This window comes from Scyliorhinus torazame, chromosome 18, assembly GCF_047496885.1.
Source record: "Scyliorhinus torazame isolate Kashiwa2021f chromosome 18, sScyTor2.1, whole genome shotgun sequence".
In the NCBI taxonomy this organism is placed as follows: Eukaryota; Metazoa; Chordata; class Chondrichthyes; order Carcharhiniformes; family Scyliorhinidae; genus Scyliorhinus; species Scyliorhinus torazame.
The window spans coordinates 124,891,898-124,909,777 of NC_092724.1; the positions used below are offsets into that span (position 1 = coordinate 124,891,898).

At 44.7% G+C, this 17,880-nt stretch overlaps 1 protein-coding gene across 4 annotated transcripts in view; it reads left to right on the forward strand.

Annotated features, from left to right (window-relative positions):
- The window catches only part of LOC140395489 (septin-9-like), a 397,275-nt gene that overhangs the window by 83,544 nt on the left and 295,851 nt on the right, over positions 1–17,880 (forward strand). Inside the window, exon 1 of one of the 4 annotated variants that reach the window (XM_072483288.1) lies at positions 13,427–13,585. The exons of the other annotated variants lie outside the window; for them this stretch is intronic. Within the exon in view, the coding sequence (XP_072339389.1) occupies positions 13,456–13,585 (130 nt within the window). The 5' untranslated portion in view covers positions 13,427–13,455. Of the gene's footprint in view, positions 1–13,426; positions 13,586–17,880 lie in introns of those variants that run through there. 4 annotated transcript variants of the gene reach the window in all.

The window sequence follows — 17,880 nt, forward strand, 5'->3', positions numbered from 1 at the left end:
CAGCTTCCAAGTGAATGGGAGGAAGGGAGTTTTGTGCTGGTCTTGTGGAAGGGAGGGAGGAAGTAAATGAGTTCAGTACAGGATAGGCCACAACCTGTCTATGGATCGCAAGGGCACTCCAGCTCCTTGTGTCACCAAAGCCAAAACTTGTAGACCTCTCTGCAGCTACCTTAAGACCTGATTCAGTTGAGGGGGAAAGCCTACCTTTGGCAGCTGCGCTAAATCTCTGGTTTAAAACTGCACCATTGGCATTTTATGTACCTTTTGGAGGTGTATATTACAAACAAGATTTGAATTTCTAACTTTCCACACCCATTTCCAGTTTCCAAGACAATACATGTGACGTGATCTCATTCTTTGCCAGTTGTGTTCCTGAGTTGAACTCTTGGAGTTTTATCCTTTTTAGGCGATTACTTCAAATTGGGGAACATACTTTGATAAGATATGAACTCCCTACCATGTTATGGTGCGGTGTGATTATGGGTCCGTTTTCAACCCAAGGGCTCTTGCCAGTGGGGAATCGGGACTGCTTCTCCATGGCAATCCTCCAACCCCCAACCCCCCCCCCACCACCACCACCAATCATTGGGAAGCCACGCCTCACTAATTGTTGGCAAGGCTCCCCCAATTGATGGCAAATTCCCCCCCTTCTACCCCCTCCCCCAAGTGAGCAATACCCCATTGTGGGCTCACAACAAACCCGCAAATGTCCTTCAGGCTTCGACCCTTTGCCGTACCAGCCTGGCATCTTTCGTCCAATATGTGAGGGTGGGGAAAGGGGGTGAGTAATCTCCAGAGTGCCTTCGGGAGAAGTGGAGGTTGGGAAGAGATTGGGCTGGATTGGAGGAGCTCAGGTTGGGGTTCCTCCCTGGCCTGGGGGTTATATGGCTGGTCTTTCGAACTGCAGCTTTGAAAATCATTAAAGTGCCTTTCAGCATGTCAAGAGCAAAAACCTGAGAGAAGAAAGTGAAAGTGTTCTCTCTGTAACCTTAACATCATTAAACTCTCTCCCAGCATGCAAAGTTCAAAGATCTGTGAGATTAAGGTAAAATTCTTCCGTTAATGTGGTGTAAACCTTTTGAAGTGCTTTTATAACAGTCAATTTCAATATCCTTTTAACTCAAGCCTCTGTGCCTACTTAGAAACCTAAAAGCTTTGAACCAAATTGTTTACATTCAATTTCATAAATCTGTTCCCTTTTACAAGCCTTTTGAGTGACAGGTCCAGGCAATTTCAAAGGAAGTTTTACTGTTGTTTATTTATATAGCTGTACAGGTATCCATTTAGTCTGAAGTACTTCCTCTTTTGAGCAGGTGTTCTTTCCAACCACATTCTTTTTAAGAGGCTGTCTCTTTGTTCCGAAGAGCATTTTAATAAGGCGCGGAGTCCGCAGCAAAATTAAAATAAAGTCATTTATTTTAGACCTATTCACACGAGGTCCGGTCAACCTCACCGGGTACTCTCTCTCTTGTCGGTCGGTTGCACATTGCCCAACCTGTTATACAGGTATGGATAAGCTACCCCGTCCTAAGCGGGGGAGCTCGTATTCTCCAAGGAGCACGGGGAAACAATCATTCCCACACTGTATTTGCCATGCTGGTCATTACAAGCTTCTTAGAAAGACTCTATTTGAGTGCTGCCGCCCACTTGTCAGGGCGTGAATCAATTCACGTCAATGTGACTCCCAGTTGAGGGGACTGGAGCATCCTAGGAGGACGTTAATCAGGCTTCCTGCCCGATTACGACATTTAAATGGGCTTTAATTAGGTATATGAATGTATCTGCCCACGTTGGGGCTAGTGAGAACATCGTCAGGGCCAGCGGTGCAGGCCGATAGGCTGACAACGGACTGACGTCCAGTGCCAATAGTGTTTTTGGCATCACGCCTGATTCAACGGGCTATCATGATTCCTGCCTCTGGCTAGCAGCCACGTTTCCCCTACAATGCTTTGATTTATCTAAACTAGAATTTCAGATTTCTCACTGCCTCATGAAGGTCTTTCCCCTTTTGTATTTTCCAGAATTTTTAAAAAATCTTTGCTTCGTCTCTCAGTCATGTTTTCACAGAATCCAATTGGAGGTGAATGATTCCACTAGAACCTCCTTGAATTGATTTTTCCATGACAATGAATTCTCACTCTGAAGCCTGAACTGCATCATCTTAGCTTAAACATTGAAGCTTTGAGCAGAGCAGCCTTCGTCCTAATAATGGAAATATGATCACTGTCCCTTTACAATTTCAAAACTATCCATTGAGCTGATAATTTGACCGACTCTTCTTCAATGAACATATTTTGTTTATTCTTTCAAAGGATGTGAGCATCACTGGCTAGGTCAGCATTTGCTGCCCATCCCTAATTGCCACACCACCACCTTGAACCACTACAATCCATAAGGTTTAGGCACACCTGCAGCACTGTTCAGAAGAGAGTTCTAGGCTATTGACCCAACAACAGTGATGGATCAGTAATATCATTTCAAATCAGGATGGTGTGTGGCTTTGTGGGGAACATGCAAGTGCTGGTGTTCCCATGCAGCCACTGTCATAGAATCACAGAATCGCTACAGTGCAGAAGAAGACCATTCAGCCCATCAAGTAAGAATGGGGCTGTTTTAGCACAGTGGGCTAAACAGCTGGCTTGTAATGCAGAACAAGGCCAGCAGCGCAGATTCAATTCCCGTACTGGCCTCCCCGAACAGGCGCTGGAATGTGGCGACTAGCAGCTTTTCACAGTAACTTCATTGAGCCTACTTGTGACAATAAGCTATTATTGTTGTTATTATTATTATTATTATGTCTGCACTGACCCTCTCAAAGAGCACCGTAACTAGGTTGTGTCCCCACTCTATCCCCATAACTCAATAAACACACCCAGCCTTTTGGACACCAAGGGGCAATTTAGTATTGCCAATCCACTGGCTCATCATTCCTGATTTCAGATCATTCCCTCCTTCAAAAAAACCCATCTTATTTGGGTCTTAAACTCCAGATCTAATAAGTGCCGGTTAGCTTTTGGACCGGATATAAGTTTGTGCGTAAGTTCTGTCTTTGTGCACGGGTCAGGGCATTTATGGTGTAAGATTAAAAACCTGGACATTGTGACTTGCCAACAATGTTAGCAAATACTTTCAAGTAAAGCTAATGCACTCCAATCTGAATATGCACAGCTAAGTCCAGGTGTTCATCCATTCCGAATATCATATTTTTCAACCACTGTGATCAAACTTGTAAGGATGCTGAATGACATCGTTGGAGAACAACCCCATAATTGTGGATTCACCAACTTTATGATTCTGTTTGACTAACCATTGCTCACGTCAGAAGTGGTAATCGATGTTGATGCCTGTGGGATCTCAGCTTGCCTTTCATCTTTAGCACTCTGGATGGGAACGTCTTGTTCATCAGTTCACGCAACAGAAAGGAAAGTCCGTGATAGGCAATTCATTGTTATATCATGTCTACATGCATGGTATAGCGCACAAAGACTCACGAGAGACGAATAGAGATGAAGTCGATGAGGCTTTATTAAGCGTGACTTGTTCCCCGCAGTTCAGCAACAGACTGGCCTGCGGGGGAGAACTCCTGGTTCTTATACTCCGCCTTCAGGGCGGAGCTAGAGATCAACAGCCAACCAGGACCCGGGATCTGTCAGCCAATGACATCATGGCTTCACAGTCCCACATGACCCCTAATGCATACTACCACACATGGTAGCACAGTGGTTAGCACTGTTGCTTCACAGCGCCTGGATCCCAGGTTCGATTCCTGGCTTGGGTCATTCCTGGCTTGGGTCACTGTCTGTGCGGAGTCTACATGTTCTCCCAGTGAAAAATGAGATGGGCAGTATGGAAGAGCGAATCTAGACTTTAAAAGCAGAAAAGGAACATTTTAAGAAACAGTTTGACAATCTAGCAAGTGAGTTGGAAGAACCTAAAAGAGCAGTCAGTGACCATGGAGGAAAGATTCCTAAAGGAACTGAATGCCGAGGTAAAGTTAAGTGTGCGTAAGGAACTTGCAGATACTCTGAAACAAAGGGTGTGACCCTCCAGCCACGCTGCGCCGGAAATACAGTTCGCTATGGTGCAGTGTGGCCATTGAAAACCGAGGAACCTGCAATTCATCGCAATCTCGCGAGACATTGCAATGTGAATCCTGCCCAAAATGGGCAGAATCACTTTTTGGAAAAACTGCATATTAAAGCCAGGCAGTGTGCCTTATTCTAACGTGTAGATTCCCAAGGTACCTGAGGCTTGTAGATTCAATCCCTTCACCTCAAAGACGCCGGGCAAGCGCTGTTTGGCACTGATCCCCACTGGGGTTTCTAAGGGGATCGGAGATCAACGAATCATTGATTCAGTCTTCTGACTTCAGCTGAGCTTCCTGGCATCCTTTTGCAGCTACTGATCTTTCTATGTCAACATAAATGTTTCTTGTTATCCATCCTAAAGTTTATTTTCCCAGCACTGAGATTGTGTCCTCTTGTCCTGCTTGGGTTAGATGTGAGCAATAACGATAACATTACTGATTCAAATACGATTTATGCCCTGCCCCAATGCCGTCTGTTAATGAATATTCATTTTTAGGATGGCAGTAGCTCTTTAAGGTGGATTTAGACTCTCTTACTGTGGATTTAGACTCCCTTTTATATTGATTTATTTTTGTGGTAAATATCAAAATGTGTGCATTTCATGAGGAAATATCTTTTGATGGATTCAGCATGGGATTGGAGTTCAGGATTTAAATTTACCATAATGTGGTGTGTACAATAGAAATTTAAAAACTTCACTGTCTCAGAGTATTTTAGCTGAGTCATCAATTTCTCCTTTGTTGCAAAGATGGCACCAACTAAATGGATCTTTGAATTTCTTTCAAGAAATTTAGTCATGTTGTAAAGCCACGTGATAAAATTCAGTGGTTTGAGAGGCAGAGATAATGAAGGATTAAAAACTCCAGTGACACAATTCAAAAAGGAAAGCTTGGCAATGAAAGCAGAAGTGTGCCCGTTTGCCTGAGAACTGAGGATCACTCACTCACCTCCTGAAAGCCAGACGTTGAGATACCACTTGTATTTGGATTTGTGTGCAAAGGATATTCTTCATTCATGACCATAACCTTCGCTTTAGCAGCTTTCCCACCTTTGCTTAAGTGTAGTGTTCAAACCCCATTGCTCACTCTTCTATTGAATGAAGACCTGAATGCTGGGTTTGACATAGTGGGATTCCCAGCAGCATGAGTGGTTTTCTCCTCATTGTACGGTCTGTAGGGATCCATAAACCTTTTGTCATATAGGATTGACCATTGAAAGAGCTTTCACTTTGCTGCCTGTAGGACTGCTAACCAGCCTGTGAGTCTTTCTACTGCTTTGCACGCTTCTGTACGAGGGAAGAGTGGGAAGAAATAAACTGTCTCGTCACGCCCAACTTGGAGTCGAAACAAGACCATTGAATCTCGTAAGAGGCCTCTCGCGCGATTTGCGACGCTTGTATCACCTCGCGAGATTAAACAGAGTCTTGCAAGACATTTGCGATCTGGATCTCGCCCTCACTGATCCAGATCAGTATAGTTTGTGCGATTCACCCAGGACCTAATGGCTGCGCCTGGGAGACCTCGCCAGGGCGCCATTTAGTACTAGCTTCCACAAACCTGGATCAGTCGCAATGGCAACTGGAAGGGGGGTGGGGTCTGCCAGGCCATTAGACACCCCCAGGTGGTCAGGGGGCCGGTAAGGGTGGCACCTGGGCACCTTGGCACTGCCAGGATGCCTAGGTAGCACTTCCATGCGAGCTGGAACACTGTCATGGTGGCAGTGCCAGGGTGCCCAAAGTAGCAGGTTGGAACCATCGTGGGTCGGAAGTGACAGGCCCTACCAGGTGGAGGGGGGACTGAGAGGGGGTGAGGTGTTGTTCCCAGGAGCCTCCCTGAGGTTGGAAAATGGGGCGGGGGGCTGAAGGGAGGGGAGAAGATCGAGGCAGCCAAACAAAATGGCGCCACGATCTGTGAGGAGCCTTTCCTGCTGGGCTCACCATAGAGAAACTCCCAGAGGCCACAGAAACTGGCAAAACTGCCTGTTGAATAGTGGCGTGCCTCTCTACATCCGCCATGAAACACCCCGCTAAACGCGCCCAAAATCAGACATAGATTTTTTTTTTCTGTTAAATCACGCCAACTGCCCTGACCCAACGTTTGGGTATAATGGACTACAAACTTGATAGCCCCATTTCTTTAGTGTGATTGACAACAAACCTGGTGCTCCCACCACTGACCTGAGAGCAGCCCCCATGGCAGAGTGGATTCTGCGCTGCAGGAATCCCCTTCACCCTGCCAGATGCCGCTGATTTATCTTCCAGGTTTAACTTTCTGATGTCTGCTTTACCTTTCAATTTTGGGTCTTTCAATTCGCCAAACTATTCTGTAGAATAGAATAATTTGATGTCCAGCTTCCAGATACAGCTTTGACACTTGTAATTAAGTCAGAATAAATGTACTGCTGGCTTGCTCCGAATATTCCCTCTGTTATGAAGAAAAGTTTCAACTTCTACTCGAAGCTTTATAGCGCAGCAAGATTGTTTTCTAATATTCCATTTTGATATCTCTAATTATAATGCTCCCTAAGAGGAAAACACAACCAACTTTGAATAGGTAACATTATTTGCGATTGTTATTGCCAGCAACAGTGGAGGAAAGGAGGCTAGAAGGTAGGAATAAAAATACAAAACATGGTTAAATCATGCATTACGCATACTTTAACTGTACCTGGTTCAATGAAGAGTGCTGGCGGGCATGTCATCAATAGCACCAGTTATACCTAAAAGTGAGGTGTCAACCTGGTGAAGCTACAGTACAGGATTACTTGAGTGCCAAACAACATAAGCAGCAAGCAATCGACAGAGCTAAGCGATTTCACAACCAACGGATCAGATCTAAACTCTGCAGCCCTGCCACATCCAACCATGAATGGTGGTGGACAATTAAACTCTGGAGGATGAGGCTCCACCAATATCCCCATCCTCAAAGATGGGGGAGCCCAACACACCAGCCCAGCAAAGACTAGGCTGAAGTATTCTCAGCAATCTTCAGCCAAGTGTTGAGTGGATGATCCATCTTGGCCTCCTTCCAGACGTTCCATCATCGCAGATGCTGGTCTTCAACCAGTTCAATTCACTCTACGTGATATCAAGAAATGGTTGAAAGCACTGGATACTGATAGAGGCTATGGACCTGACAATATTCTGGCAATAGTACTAAAGACTTGTGTTCCAGAACTTGCCATGCCATTAACCACATTGTTCCAGTGCATCTACAACACTAGCATCTACCCAGCAATGTGGAAAATTGCCCAGATATGCCCTGTGCACAAAAAGCAGGAGAAATCAAACATGGCCAGTTTTCACCCCATCAAGAGCTGAACTCGAGGTCAGAGTGACTTCCCTGGACATCAAGACAGCATTTGACCAAGTGTGGCATCAAGGAACTCGAACTAAAACTGGAGTCCTTGGAAATCCGGGGAACGCACACCAATGGTTGGACTTGTCTAGCACAGAGAAATAAGGTTGTAGTTGTTGGAGGTCAATCATTTCACTTCCAGGACATTACTGCATGAGTTCCTCAGAGGACTCACCTAGACCCAACCATCCATCAGTTACCTTCCTTCCATCATAAGATCAGAAGTGGAGATGTTCACTGATGACTGAACAACGTTCAGTATCGTTCGCGACACCTCAGATACTGAAGCAGTCCATGTCCGAATGTAACAAGACCTGGACAATTACCAGGCTTGGGCTGACAAGTGGCAAGTAAAATTCACACCAAACAAATGCAAGATAATCACCATCTTCAACAAGCAAGAATCTTACCATTGCCTCTTGACATTCAATGGCATTAACATTGCTAAATCCCCAGCTATCAACACCCTGGGGGTTACCATTGACCAGAAATCAAATTGGACCAGTCATATCAATATTGCGGCTACAAAAGAAGATCATGGGCTAGGAAACCTACAGCATGTAACTCATCTCCTGACTCCCCAAAGCCTGTCTACCATCTGCATGGCACAAGTCAACTTGCCTTGATGAGTGCAACCTAAGCAATACTCAAGAAGCTCGACAAAGCAGCCCACTTGATTGGCACCCCATCTACAAACATTCACTCCCTCTAACACTGACACACAGTGGCAACAGTATATGCCATCTACAAGATGCACTTCAGGAACTGACCAACACTCCTGAGATGACACCTACTAAATCCATGATTCTACCAACTAGAAGGCCAAGAGAAGCAGATACATGGGAACGCCACCACCTGCACATTTCCCTCCAAGCCACTCACCATCCTGACTTGGAAATATATCACCGTTCCTTCAATGTAATTGAGTCATAAATCCTGGAACTCTGTCCGTAACAGCACAGTGGCTGTATCTACACCACATGGACTTCATGGTTTAAGAAGCTACGCCTCCTATAGGGCAATTAGAAATGGGCAATAAGTACTGGCCTAGCCAGTGATGACTATGAATGAATTCAAAATAAATAACATGTATGCATCTATACTATTAACTTCAACTACTCCCTGTGGTGTGTCTTCCACATTCTTGTCACCCTTTGGGTAACTAGGTTTCTTCTGCATTCCCTATTATATTTCTTGGTGACTATTTTACAATGATAACCTCTTGTTATATTCTTTACTACTCTTTTTACTTTTTTTTTTACAATGTACAAGTAATTTTCCTCTGTACCAATCCCTCCTCCTTTAGTTGATTCAGGGTCCTTTCCAGGGACGTTTATTGTGCAATGGGCAGTTATTGGCTATTTATATGTGTGTGATGTCTTCTGCTTCCTTTCCCCCCCCCGTATTGTCGATTAGCCTTGCCCCCTTTCCCCTCCCCCTATCTTGTTTTCAGCATTTCTTTGGGGGTTCCATTTCTTGTAGCCTTGTTCTCAGCCCCTTCATCCGCCATTTTCCAGCCACCACCTCCTTGTTCTTTGCCCCCCCCCCCTTCCCTTTCTGTTCCCCACGGTCCCGTTGGCTCCTGTGCGTTTTCCCCCCTCCCCCTGCTCTATTGGCTGTTGGCCTCGACCAAGTCCTGGAACAAGTTTCTGAATGGCCTCCACGCTTTGTGGAAGCCATCTCTGACCCTCGGATAGCCAGTCTGCAGCTGTGGGTGGTGCTGCTGATTGTTAGCTGAGCAGGATTCTCCGGCGTGCGATTAGGGAAGCAAGGGCGTAGGCCCTCTTCCCATGAATACATCAGGCTGGTCCGATATCCCAAAGACTGCCACTCTTGGACATGGCTCTCCTCTCACCGCACTACCTTGGACATTGCCTCAAAGAAGGCTGTCCAAAACCCGGCAAGTCTGGGGCATGGCCGTGGGCATGGTTGGCCGGGCCTCCCTGGCACCGTTCGCATTTTTCCTCCACCTCTAGGAAGAACCTGATCATTCGGGTTCTTGTCAGGTGTGCTCTGTGCACCACTTTCAGCTGCATGAGGCTTGCACATGAAGAGATGCAGTTGCTCCAGTGTCCCCACCCTATTTCCGTCCCTTGCCCTTCCTCCATTTTTCCTGTGTTTTGTCCAGTGGGGAGCTAGTAACTGCTCTAGCATTGTGCTTCTCGGGGTCCATAGGTAAGCTGCCACCTCCTTTTGGTGAAGATTTTTGACCTGTAGATGTCAGAGTTCATTTCCGTGGGTGAAGACTCTGGCTGAAGACCTGACCTTCGAGGTGACTATTCTAATGGGGGGGGTTCTGTTCCCCCCCCCCCTTGCACTCCTGCGGGATCAACCACACTTACCTTGTGGATGCGCCACTGCACTCTGGGGTTTCCCTTTGTTAGGGGGCCATCCAAAACGGCCACGGTCACTGTTCTCACCATGAGACCAGGCCCCTGTGCTACAGGGCCTCCCTCTGTTTAGCGACACTCCAAAGTGGTTGATTACAGTGGCATCTTGTTCCACATTTCCGAGATTAATCTGTTGAAGCCAGTCTAGATTTGTTCAACCCTCCTTGTTGTTTTGTTCCCTCCCTGGATTTGTTTCCACCTCCACCCCCTCTTGCTGCTCCCCCCCCCCCCCCCCCCCCCGCCCCGGATCCCCCCTCTTTTGCCTACTGCTGTGTCTCCCCTGCCCGGCAGACACGCTCTCCCCAGTGGGAGGTGCGCCGCAGCCTCCCTCTCTCTCATACATCCTGCCGCTAGCTTTCCCGCTAGTGCGGTGGCCCCCCTCCCAGGGTCGATCTAACCCCCTCCTATGCCCGCTCTGTCACCTTCTCCTGCGCTCTGCTGCCCTCGCCCTCTCCTTCCTCTGAGCTGGTTCCCCTGTTCACAGTGAGGCGATGCATTTCCGCGCAAAATTATCCATCGATTTCCTTCTCCTGCTCTGTGCCCTCCTCATCGCTGCCTCTTTTGCTGTCTGTCCACACAAATTTGTCCGCCTTACACACAAATTTGTCCGCCTTACACACAAATTTGTCCGCCTCTGCTGGGGCAGTAAAAGAATGTTCTTTGCCCTGATATGTTACCCAGAGCCTGGCTGAGAATAGCATCCCAAATCTGACTTTGTTTTTACAAAGGGCCGACTATTCATGATTAAATTCTGCCCTGCGCTTTGCCATGTCCGCCCCAATGTCCTGGTAGACCCTGATTTTATGTCCGTCCCAGTTGCACGCCTTCGTATATCTAGCCCAGTGAAGGATAATTTCCCGGCCCTAGTACTTGTGCAGCTTGGCTATTACCGCTCTTGGCTGTTCCCCCACCTTGGGCTTTGGTCGGAGCGATCTGTGAGCCCTGTCGATCTCCGGCGGCTTGGGAAGACTGTCCCTCTCCACTAGGTTGCCCAGTATTTGGGCCACGTAGTCATTCGTGTCCCTGCCCTCGATTTCCTCTGGCAGGCTCACTGTCCAGATGTTCTGCCGCTTCGACCGATTCTCTTGGTCCTTGACCCTTTCTTTCAGGCTCCCCTGAGTCACCACTATGGTGCTCCCCTCGGCTTCTACCCTCTTTCCCAAGCCGTCTGAATGATGACCAGCACCTCCACCACTGCCACCTTGACTGCCGCCTTTTTCTTGGCTTTGATGTCATCCCGGATCGCTTTCAGTTCCCTGGTGAGGAACGTCTTCCATCTCTCGCCTGGCCGGGGGATGGGGAAGCTCGCTTTCCGGGTTGCCGGTCTCCCTCTCTCGGGGGCGGCCAGGGCACCTCGCATCGTGGGTCGGCTGACCCACTTGCTCGCCGAACTGGACATGATCCAGATCAGCATATTTAAATTAACCATTTACTCATTTGAATATGCATTTGTGGGATTCTCCTGGTCTCCAGAACCTAATGGCCGCACCTGGGAGACCTTGTTAGGTCGCCGTTTAGTGCTGATTTCCACAAATGTGGACTAGTTGTAATGGCACCCAGGGGTGGTCTCGCAGGCCATTAGAGACCCCCACATGGTCAGGGACTGGGTAGGGTGGCATCCTGGGCCTTCATCCGACATCTGGTCACCCGGGCTCTGCCAGCCTGGCACTCTTGCATGCCCCCCCGACTTTCTGGCAGTGCCACCCTGGCACTGCCAAGGTAGCTGGGTGGCACCATCAGGCTGTCACGGGAACTGCCGGAGTGGCAGTGTAAGGGTGTCCAGGTGCCAGGCTGGCACTGCCAGTGATCGGGCCTCGGAGGGGCTTACCAGGTGGAGGGTGGGGGTGAGGGGGTAGTCCCGTGGGCCTCTCTGAGATTGGGGGTGGGAGAGGGGCTGAAAGTCGGAAGAATGGGCTGAAAGTGGGGGGTGTGGGGAGAAGGTCGGGCAGCCAGACAAAATGGTGCTCCAATCTGCAAGGAGCCTTTTCTGCTGGTCGCACCAGCAGGAAATGACTCGAGAGCGGCCTCGGCAGAGAGAAACTCACCGAGGCAAAAGAAAATGGCAAACTGACGTTGATTGGCGGGTGTTTCTCAACACTATGCGGCCAAAACTCGACATAGATTTATCTTCCCGTTTAATCACACCCTGAGATTCCTTTGCTGTTCACAATCTATCACTCCTAGTTAGAAGGATGTGGGCTTGCAACAGACTCCAGCATTGGGACTTTTCAAACAAATTACTCTTGAAAAATTTTCAATTGTTCAATTGTTTTGAGTATTTACATCCTCATGACACTCTTGCATTTTAGTATCTGCAAGGTTGCTGTGAAACAAAGCACAGTACAATCTCTATTCTTCCTATCAACTGGGGGTGGTTGACAGGATGAATAGATGTGACTGAAAAATAATGTGTGACTGACCTTAGCCTTCTGACAATAGGCTGTAGAACGCCCCTATTTCCTGTCACAAGGCAACGGGTTGGACAGACAAACTTGGCAATCATGGCAAAACTTGGAGGAAGCAGATGAAGAAGCTCCAAAAATGTTGTTTTTAAAAATTGGTTACATTTTAATGTGTGGGTGCATTGAAAGTTAGAATAGAATGGCGTTTTTCAGGAGCATGACAAACAGTTTCACCTTTTCATCCTGTTCTTGATTATGTAATCACTCCTCACGCGCAGCAGCCTTGTAACATTTTACCAGTGCACCCTCTCTTCTATATAATATGTAGCCCACATTGCAAGTAAATGTCATTGGCAGGTACTTTGATAATTTGGCATTCCATCGCCAGAGTCTGAGGCAATTCAGAGAAAAAAAGCGAGAAGCGATGTTTGCAATTGTTTGCTCGGCACCAAGGTGGCCCCTCTCTGAACTACCAGTCAGTAAGGGGATTGAACCCGTGCTGCTGGAGTCATTCTGCACCACCTTCTCGCCACCTGAATTAACCGGCTTCCGTACCACCTGACGTGAAGAGAGCCCATTTCCCTCACACCTATCCTGATGACCTCAAACTGCTGCACAGTCAGTCAAAGGCATTGAGTTAAAATGCAACCGCTGAGAGACAGTACATTTTATTGAACATAAAATCGAGTCTTTGCAGGCACTAAAGTAGCCTCACTTCCTGCTGTATTTATTAGTCATTTTGAGTAGCCCTCTTGTGGTTTAAAATGTCATCAGAATTCCTTCCAGTAAGTTGGAGCCTAAGTATCATACACCCACTTGTTTTTTTATTCTTAATATAATTGGCATTCTGCTCCGAGACAATTTCATGGCTATATATAAACTAAATCTTTCCTCCCAAGGTAAATGATGCATTGTTATTACAATCCATATTGTGGATTCTGTTTTATTTCATATTGTGATAATATAATTTTGAAACTCCAGTCCACTTTTGTAATTGAATTTGAGCACTTGGGAGTCTTTTATTTTTAAAAATGATTATCAGTAGAATTACTGAGCAGATGTATATTTCGGATGTACAGTTGCCTCCTTCTGGTAGGTTATTTTAAGCTTATGAATGTAGTCACGTGCTCCGTTTTGAAGCCACAAGCTGACAATGCTGCTTCAGTGTGTGGTACAAACATATGATCAGCACATGGTAATGTGGTAATATGGTGCATTCATGATTGCACAGATTGAAGAGATTGTATCAGACAGACACTTGCAGACAGCTCTTGATAAGATAAACAATATTGCTGTGGATACTACTGTAAATGCTGTTGTTGTACTAATGGACAGAGTCAGAATTTCAGGTAAGTTACAGAAATCTTTCATTTTAGAGTCGTTCTATGTGCTTTTCTGCTAACTGTGGCGACTGCTCTATTTGAAGTGTATATATTTCTGGCCATGATTCTTTTTCCTGAGCAGACAGTGTCTGTCTTTCATTTATGGTTCCTACTGGAATTATTGAGACATTTGAGTTTTCAAAAAATGTGATGCCGTTTGCTAGAATAATGAAGTTTTTTTTCCTTTCATGTTTTGTTTCTTCTATTGGCAAATCTTTTATAGCTTTTGTCAACAGCAACAAGTTTAATCTCCCAAATGAATCTCTAAGTCTGAACTGTCGCGATGTGGACTCGGAGCAGTGAGAAATGTGTTCCTCATAATTCTGCCACAGAACCCAGTACTGCAGTTTATAAACTTCAAGAAGTTTACTTAAAAAAACTAGACATGAAGTGTGTCTTTTTCCTGTATTGTCTGACTGGTGATAGGTTTACAAAAAGTTAAATATATAGTTTGCACAGTGAATGGACTGGTGCGCCAAATAAGGAAGGCACTGAGATGATGCTGGCAGACGGCAGTGGCAGCAGCAGCCTGCATTTCTAACCATTCCTCCTTAGCTTTTCCATAAAGGAAATCCCATTTGTTTGCACTGATATTTTTTTTCCCCTTTTTCTTAAGTGAATATTCTCCGATTGAAGGACTCTTATTGGAATGTGAACACTTTTTATGACTTTAATAATGGGAAATATGCTACCACAGTTGTAAAATGCATTAACTTAAAGCTTCATTTCTTGAGTTTAGCAGTGGGCGGGCACAATATTTTGTCGCGTTAGTATTGAGCTTAACTTAACTGAAGTTAAAAGTTGTTTTACAAATGCAATTACTTGGCCATGTAATAAAATTCCCGCTTAAATGTGGTCGGAAATTGTTTGATCATGTGAGACACTTTGCCAAGAAACCTGATAGCCTTTTGGCGTGAATCACAGCATTTTCTTTTAACATTTTATGTTGAAATGAATCAATGCCAGTGATTTTCTGTTTACAAGTTCATAACATGAACGTGGAGTTCCAACAACAGCAGTCACCACAAGCCGAAATGTTGACTAGTTTCTGTATTGATTAGAAGACAGCGGCTGTCTGATAGCAAATGACATGCTTCCGGCCATGATCTTGTCCTCCTGAATATTCCTAAACTACCACTTTCTGTGTATTGACACTTTTTCTTTCTCTCCCCTTCCCCTGACCCCACCACCCACCCAGGAAATCAATCCGTTCCCACAACTGTCATTCTGAATGTCCAATTTGTCACTATTTCCAGGTCATATGATTGAGTTTAGATGAAGAAAATGGTCTTGTGATGGGAAGAAATAGTTTTTCTGGAAATGGTTACACTAATGAAATTCACAATATAATTACAATGTTCTCTGACCTAACTTCATTCAATAAAGAATGATTATTTTCAAAAGTTGGTCGCTCTACTGGAGGTATCATAATATCATGCATCACACCTGTAGATTTCATAGAAAATAAAATATGTACCCTCAAACGCACCATAATATATTTAGAAGATGGTGTGGTTTCCAGAAATTGATATCTTTGAAGGATTGAGTAATTCAAAGTACTCCTTCTTCTACTAATTATACCACCTGACCCTTTAAACAAAATCATTGCTTGCTGCACTCTCTGGGATATCCATTATTCTCTTGTATATTTTTAGCTAAGGTCACAAGAAATTTCCTAAATACAAGGAAAGCTATTTTCAATTTTAAAAACATTTTAAAAATTATACGTTTAATTAAATTAGGAAATATTGACTTTTTGAAACTAGAAAGATAGCAAGAATTGGTCCACGTGATAATACTGGGAAATGTAACGGTTAATTGATGCTTGACTTCGATTGCTAAAAATTAGCATCCAAATTGTTAGCTTCAAGGGCCTCTTGCCAAGTGGAAATGATTGAAGCAGCTTTACTCCATCTGTGTTCTTTCAATTGTCAATAATTTGTATGTATGGATCCTAATTCTGTGCTGACAGGACTTAAAGAGAGAACTGGTGAGACCAAGTCATTTATATACTGTTAATCTAATAAAGGCATCCAGTCTCACCACAGCAACGATAACATGCTGCTAAACAAGTAAATATTGAATGATGTGTTGGTTCTGCTTTCTATATTGATGGATGGTAATTTGCTGGCTTTCTAATAATTCTACTTTAGTATTTATTCTAAGGAACAGCACGGTAGCACGGTAGCATTGTGGATAGCACAATTGCTTCACAGCTCCAGGGTCCCAGGTTCCATTCCAGCTTGGGTCACTGTCTGTGCGGAGTCTGCACATCCTCCCCGTGTCTGCGTGGGTTTCCTCCAGGGGCACCGGTTTCCTCCCACAATCTAAAGATGTGCAGGTTAGGTGGATTGGCCATGATAAATTGCCCTTAGTGTCCAAAATTGCCCTTGGTGTTGGGTGGGGTTACTGGGTTATGGGGATAGGGTGGAGGTGTTGACCTTGGGTAGGGTGCTCTTTCCAAGAGCCGGTGCAGACTTGACGGGCCGAATGGCCTCCTTCTGCACTGTAAATTCTATGATAATCTATGAAACCTTCAGGATATTAAAAACGTTATATGGTCTAAGCAGCTACAAATGAATATAACTCCAACTAAGTATTTGCTCTGCTAAAACTTTGAACTCTGTCTCAGAAATTATGTAAATGTGCAGATGACATTGTTAGATTCTAATTTCAGTGACTAGAGGTTGGCAACTAATTTCTCGCACAATAAATTACTTCAATATGATTCATGCATTTGTTTATCAGAGACAAACTCCAAGACTAGTTGTATGAAAATAATCTAACAAATGGCTAATATGGTTACGATTCTGCCGAATTAACCAGCTCCTTTTAATATTGTTGAGGGTCAGACATTCCGAGTTGACAGTGATAAACTATGAGGTGGTGTACATAGATTTCCAAAATGTCTTTGATAAAATTCCTCACAAAAGGCTGCTGTTGAAATTGGATGCAGTGGGAATTCAAGGTAAACAGTGACTGTACATAAGGGGAGAATATCAGTTGGGCAAAATACCAAGTGGGATGCCCCAGAGATTAGTGGTGGGCCCTTCCAAGCTCTGTGTGGAGAATTGGAGAAAATCTAAGAGTTGGCAGAAAGAAGGCATTAAATAAAATAGAATGAGTTCATTATAAAGGGCATTTTCTTTTTAAACTGCGTAAAAATGCACACTTGAGTATTAAAATACTTAAACCCTTGGCACATTAATTGTTCATGCTAAGATACAGTGAGACTACAATTAGATAAATATGTTGGCTCAAAACTGCGTAAATAAATCACTCTGAAATCATGGTGTCACATTGTAAGTGACGTTTTACTGGTGTAGATTTGTTTTATTCGCCAAAGGCCTGGAAATTGTTGTTGTTTGATAAATGTTTGATGTCCTGGATGTGTGTTGCCTAAGTTTCAGCAAGGATTAGACTCAATAGATATTGCTTTCCACGGGGTTTCACCAGGCCCCAGCCTTGCAGATCTCTGTTTGAATTTCACTTTGTGACTGATGGCTTCTCATAGACACTGGCTCAAATTGTCTTGCTACTTTACTGACAATCAGAAGAAGGATCAGTCACTCTGCAGAAATTCAGAGTTGGGAACAGTCCTGGTATTTGCGGTGCCTATGGAGGCAGATCAGAACTTGGAACTGCAATCTTGCTGGTCAGAGGATCTCTCTGAAATATTGGAGGTACAGTGAGGAGGATCGATAAAGAGTATACAGACACAACAAATTCTGTTTAGTAAAGACATTGGCTCCTTTATTTTTATTTTTACAACCTTCAAAAATTAATTCCTGACTTTAACGTGCAAAATGTTTACATAGGGTTATTAAAATGATAAAACAATCTCTCAAAGTTTTAAACATTGCCTCCACAATGCCCGTCTGTGTGGCCATTTATAATCTGAAAAACTGCGCAACTGGAATTGCATAGTATCAGGGGTCATTCCTGTGACCTGAAGACTATTACAAAGAGCACTTTATAATTTTTTTTCTATACAACTGTGATGATCACCATAGCAACAAAGGCATGCAGGGAATTTTATTTTACTCCGTTTTGGGTGTATTCTTTCTGCTGAAGTTGACTGTTACACTCTTTAATTACTTGAGGACCATATTGTAATGGTGTTCACACTAAAATGATTGTTGCTGGAAATGCCTGCATCAGTAAATGATTTATTAGAGACTGACTCTTTTGTTAGGAGTGCCATATTGGGTCTGCTATTGTATTCTATTGGGAATTACACGGAAGAGAATATTTCTCTTGGA